This window comes from Brassica oleracea, chromosome C9, assembly GCF_000695525.1.
Source record: "Brassica oleracea var. oleracea cultivar TO1000 chromosome C9, BOL, whole genome shotgun sequence".
Classification (NCBI taxonomy): Eukaryota; Viridiplantae; Streptophyta; class Magnoliopsida; order Brassicales; family Brassicaceae; genus Brassica; species Brassica oleracea.
Window position 1 is genome coordinate 25,672,330 of NC_027756.1, and position 6,631 is coordinate 25,678,960.

General features: G+C 29.8%; 1 protein-coding gene across 1 annotated transcript in view; it reads right to left on the bottom strand.

Annotated features, from left to right (window-relative positions):
* The window catches only part of LOC106314647 (probable mediator of RNA polymerase II transcription subunit 36b), a 15,114-nt gene extending 12,694 nt beyond the window's left edge, over nt 1-2,420 (bottom strand). The window contains exon 1 of the mRNA XM_013752487.1: nt 2,272-2,420. Coding sequence (XP_013607941.1) covers nt 2,272-2,420 — 149 coding nt within the window. The remainder of the gene's footprint in view (nt 1-2,271) is intronic.
* Nucleotides 2,421-6,631: the final 4,211 nt, after the last annotated feature.

The following is a 6,631-nucleotide window of genomic DNA, read 5'->3' on the forward strand; positions in this document are numbered from 1 at the left end:
AAAAAAAAACTTTTAAACATATATATTGTCATACTTATGTTTCCAATAGTTTTCATATTTTTTAACATTTTTAAAATTCAGTTTATTATTTTAACCATAAAAGAAGGGTAAAAGTTGTCCAGAATTGCCTAAAATATCAGAAGTCCTATTGTGACAAATAAAAGTTCAAAGTGTCCCATTTTTCTAATTTTTCCTAAATTAAATACATTCTTCTATTATAAAGTTAAACCACCCGAAATAATTAATACTCATTTCCTTATACTATTTATTGTTTAGTAACTACTCTCTACCTTATACAATGTTAATACTCGATGTACAAAAAAAGATTAATACATATTAATACTCATTCCTTATAAAACATTAATACTCTGTCCCTTATACTATTGAAGATTTAGTAAATATTTGGTATAAAAAAGTTTATATCGTTTGAATACTAGATTATATTTGATACTTTCCAAAAAAATAGCACCTATTCGTATTTGGCCGGTCCACTCTCTTCTTCTCTTGCAGATCATTGAGTTTACTTGTTTAACTACGGGTCCGGATCGGGTATGAAAAAACTGAATAAAATTAAAGACGCATATATAATTTTTTTTTGATCATCCAGGTATCCAAAATAAATATTAAAATAAAATCCAAAATCGTACTTAATACCAACTAACTTATTCTATCCAAAAATCAGATCCGTGTTTTCAAGCGCGGATCAAAATCTAGTTAGTATTACAAAACAATAATTAATATCAGCCAAACATAATTATCATGGTAAATATATATAATAGTAACTAGTGAAATTGGGAGAAATTTTAGTTGTTTGCTACTCCTGTACCTTGAACTCTGTATTTTAATATTAACTAGATTTTGATCCGCGCTTTTAAAATGCAGAATGATTTTTCAACAAAATCTAATTTAAAAATCAATATCTTGTAATATTCTTATAAGTAATGTTTTAACATTTTTATTTTTATTTTTGTATTTGAAAACAATATAATTGTATTATTTTTATTTGTATTAAATATGAAATTATATAATATATTACTTAGTAAAATCTTTCTATTTGTTTGGATAATTATGTGATACTTATTTGATAAACTTTTAATTATAAACTTATTTGATGTCAATTTGTTGACTCTAGCATTTTATTTGTATAACACTTATTTGATGTCAACTTGCCAAGCCTAATCTTCCACATATATGCATATGCTCTTAAGAGTAAAAAAAGAAGTCTATGCTAAGAATCTAATATGAAAACTATATTATGTTTAAACGAGTGAAATTTTCAATGAAAATATAAATAAAAAATCCATTAAATTAGTTAATTTCATATTAAATGAAATTATTTTATAGTATCTAAACCTGCGCTAAATAGTTATATTTATTTTCAATTTATTTTCATAATTTCTTTGAGTAGTTTAGTCAATTATTTGACTTATCAAATAATTTAAAAGAACATAAATAAAAGTTATTAAAAAGGCAGGACCTGATATTTTATATTTTTCAGACACAATATTAATTTTTGTGTTATTTGGAAACACATTTAGTAGTATAATGTTAATTTACATAATTATATTTAATTTTTTTATTAATTACTAATGACACTTAAAGTAATATAATGTATGACTAAGGCTTAGGTCCTAAGGAGTGTTTCTATTTTAATAAGATAGATTTAGGTTAAGCTATTGCGGTTAATTGATTTTTATAAAGTTCAACTACAATTGTTTTAATAAGATAGATTTAGTTCAACTGCAATTGTTTTGATAGGAAACATTTAAAGTTCAACTCTTCAGTCAAATAGCTTGTGAAACAAAAAATCTAGCATCTTGAAAACACACTGAATTTCTGTTTATTGAAATATATGGTTTTAATGAGAGGTCTGCTCCCGCTCAACTCAGCAGATATGTTCAACATATGGCAAACAATCTGCTGGAGAGGGTATTGATTCTAATTGTAACCAGTGTTGATTAAGGTACAACTACTAACAAGGTCGGATGGAACTATAAAATTTTCTTTTAAGTAATAACTAGAATTCGACCCGCGCAACCGCGCGAGTTTTTGTTTTCATTTATTTTTATATAAACATTTTGTTTTCAAAACATATATCCATCTTTCACTTAATACAACAAACAAGAATCCAACCACACTGGTCCACAAATATACAGAGCTTCTGACTTGGATGGTCTATACACACCAGGTATCTTTTTATGCAGCTTGCAGCCTTTTGTTTCTTTGGCATGCGGTAACCGCCCACTACACATGCATGGTCACGCTCAAAACGGCTCAAAAGTCACTTGTTCTCCTGGCTTAAACTGCACTTGCTGCAGCTTCTTCGCCTCGCTCTGAAACACTGCTTCTGCTGGAAACGTTGAGTCAATACAGTTCACCTGAACAGTGGCAGGATACGGTTTGATTTCTGTAAGAGACATCTCCAAATGAAGTGAACTATTAAAATTTAATTTATGGTGCGAGAAGAATAAGATGAAGGATTACAGTTGAGCAAAAATGAAGCGTTCAGTGCTAAAATTCTTGCCTTCAAGAGTTCGGAAAATGGGTTTCAATTAAAGAAAACATAAACATAAAACCCGAAAAGAACAAAGAGAATCATTTATAGTTTAATTGCAGAGTTCTTGGAGCTATTTCTGCAAGAAAATCTGAAAACCGCTACTACAAAGTCTATTGCTTCAGTCACAGCATAAAAAGCTATAATCGCCTAGAAGATGCAATGAGGGAAACTTTACTTTATGAATTGATAGAAAATATATGTAGCAAAGAAAGAGAGAGTTGTGAGCAGAATATTCATGGTGCTTTTGTTGAGATTGTAAAAGCTGAAAGGCTATATTTGAAAAGGTAAAATATACGTAAGGAGCATCAGAAACTTGGAGTTTGCAACACCCATAATGTTCTGAAGGGAATCCAAGTAAAATCATCATCTGCAGATTTTCAGTGCTGTGGTTTTATAATTTTATTTTTTTAAAAATGTACTTAGTTGGGTGTCTAGCACCGGAAAAAGAGCATTTTTCGACCCCTAATATTTGTGTTGTATCTTTTCAGACCCGAACAAAAGATATGTGCTAAAAAAACTCAAACTAAAAAGTAATTTGAATTTCAGACCTGACTTTTAACCGTAGCACTAAAACCTACTTTGACTAACGACCGTTAATTTTGGGTGGAGTTATAAATTAATTACTTAAAACGACACCGTCTTAAATAAAAAAAAAATTCCATTAATTACAACAAGGAATCGAACTCATTCTACGAGACTTCATTATAAAGAGGATGGAACCACTCAACCATAGCAAAATGTCTAAAATGTTTTTTTTAAAGTTAAAACAACATAGTTTTGTATAATTAACCAAAACGATGTAGTTCTAGAGCATCATTTGACCCATAATTAACGGCTGACAAACGTGGGGTTAGTCAAGGTAGGTTTTAATGCTACGGTTAAAAGTTTGGGATGAAATTTAATTATTATTTTTTGTTTGGGTTTAGTCTAAGACTTATCTTCTATCCGGGTTTGAAAAGGCATGACACAAGTAATAGAGGGCGAAAAGGTCATTTTCCCTTCTAGCATCTTGAATAATTGGTATAACATTAGTTCTCTTCTTCGTCATGTTCAAAAATCTATGAGAAAACTCAACAGCGCAAACACATCCCTCAAAAAATTGTGTATTTGGTTTAAACATGAATACTTTGACAACTTCATCTTCTTCTTTTTTGTTGTGGTCTATGGTAACGTGAATTCTCTTGTCAATCTTTTATCAAGTTTCTCAGTTCTTGTTCTACAGAAAGTGTCCGTCATCTTTGATACTCGCCCTGCTCAGCGGCGCGCCTTCCTTTTTGTAGTGCTGATGAGAAGTTTGTAAGATAAATTTTCTTGGTAATGACGCTCTATTATTTGGGAGAGATCATGCATTATTGATATTAATATTGTCACTCTCAACTTTTCTTGGTTCTTACTGTGCCCATGTTGCTTTATATTGTTTGTTAATTTAGTCACTGAAGGTTACAAATTTAAGTAGCAATACCTTCTCTCGACTTCAATGGTGCATGCTACGTCCATGTGGTCATGTTTGGCTAGTTCTACATCTACTAATTCTCAATAGATGATGAGTTTCTCCCGAAAATCAGCACTCTAAGGTTGCCAAAATAATATACCTTGAACCGTTTGAATCAATCAAAAGATTGTGGAACGAAGGATCATACAAAGGTTGTAAGAAATCTTTTAATTCCCGTGCTGCTAAGCGCCTGGATATGATGCACCAAGTGAATCAAGGAGTTTTTGTTGTTTGGGATCACTCTCTTCACTATAGAAATATCTATATACAACAGCAAACCCAAATTCTGCACTTGGTGACATCATCCTTTTTTTGTAGGAAAAAAAAAATTCATTCCAATGGTCAATTTTTTTTTTTATTTTTGTGATCTAAAGGCCATAAACAGTCTTGCTGATGTCATCAAAATATTATGTTTGGCAACTCTTCCTTAAAACAGTTATATATTTAAGCAACAAATCTTTTGGCAAACATACCTTTTCATTATCTATTTAAACAATGCATCCCTTAACAAACATATTTTTCACAATTTCAATTTAAAAACAAAAATCTGAAATGTTTCCATCTCAAACAACACATTGCTTCTAGATTAGTCCTGGATGTACCTTTTCATAATCTATATAATGAAATTTTTACAGCAGAAATTTATAAAAAACATACTTGGTTGTTTTAGTAACCATCTTCTATCTCCTTTTCTTATTTTTTTTTTGGTATCTGTGTCAAGGTATGTCATTCCGTATTCATTTGGTATCTTATTGTACACTTAATAATTGATGTTTAATAATAGATTCTATAACGGTTGATTAAAGGGAACAAATAGAAAAAAAAAATTTAACGTCATTAGTCTTTCTTCTTCTCCTTCCTTACGGTGACATTTATCATTGGGGTTTGTTGTTTTTAAAGAAGTAGAGTAAGTATTACAAGTTTTACATACCTTGCTGTTGTTATCGCTAGAACGTTAGTATCAAATAAAATAAGATTGCAAGTCTTATTTAAAAAAGTAGAGTTAGTCCAGTCTGAGATTTATCTCATTTTATATGTAAGTCTCATTGTAAGAGAATTTGATGTTGGTATTGTCTCCTCCACGTCTTCATCATTCGGAACCATTTCGTTGGCTTTTGATGGCACGGCTGCTTCCTCCTGTAGTTGTATCTGGTGACGAGAATGGTGGCTCGTCCTTTAACTGCATCAAAGCCAAGCGATGAAGAGTGGGAAGTAGAGTGTCCAACGAGACACAACCCATTCTTGCAACGTGATAAACGAGATGATTTTAGTGTCCAACCAAAATATAAAGTTGGATAATAACTATCGTAAGTGACCTTGCTGTTGCTGCTGCTAGAACGTAAGGATCAAATAAATAAAATTGGAAGTCTCATTTAAAAAAGTAGAGTAACTCCAGTCTGAGATTTATTTCATTTTATATGCAAGTCTCCATGGTAGTCTGAGATTTATTTCATTTTATTTGTGAAACTACCAAACAGTTTGATCACAAATAAACCATAAAAAATCATAGATGAAAATAATTTGCACGAAAGGAAAAAGTAGAAGAAGAGTAATAAAGTCAACAGAAATAAAATAAAATACCTGTTACAAAAAAAAACAATTTGGGAGGGAGAGACATAGATTTTTGCCCATATTTGTTTATTCTCTTGACAATTAATTTTTACCAGCATAACAATGAATTTTTTTAAATTTAAATATGAAATGGATTAATTAACAAAATCCTATTTGGTTTTCCTTTCCGTGGTAACCTTTGTAAGAAATAATTAAATTGTATAAGAATAAAACTTTTTACAACATTATTGCTTACCAAAAAAATTAATAAATATTTTTTTACTACGTCTTCTTATTTAGAATAAAAACATCTATGTACATATATAAACATATTAAAATATAACTGACGAAGAACTGAAAAGTTGTGACGACTCTGCTTCTAATTTAAGCAGATGTGCTTTTTCGTTTTTTTTTTATTGAAGATAAATTAAGAGGATTAAACTTTCCCTATTGCATAAATAAGAAGTGAGGATATTTTTGTATAAGTTATTATAACCTTAAAATCATGAATGTATAATTATATATATTTTTGGTCTAAATATATAGACATATATAAACATATTAACATATAACTGACGAAAAAATGAAAAGACGTGTCAGTGCTTCTAATTTTAACAGATGTGCCTTCTCATCATTTTCCTTTACTACTGATAATATAATCACTATATGTTGATGATCTTAGAATCACATGGTCCAATCCTCTGAATATTGATGACACAGTATGCATCAAAAATGCCAAGTTACCTTTTTATGATGAAAAAAACTTTTTTATCTGTTATTTTAAATTATTATAACTTTGAAAACAAATGTGAAAGGTGCGGTTTCACGTTAAAAGACATTTGGTAACACTAGATATTAGTTTTTTTTCTTTTGTATTTCATCATACTAATGTACGTACTCCATGTATTTGAAATAACTAAAAAAGTTCAAAGAAAATGAAAAGTTACCATTAAAAATACAATATAACTTTTCAAAACTAACAGACACAATTGTTCAAGACTCTTTTTACAGTATAAGTAGAGAAAAAGGGA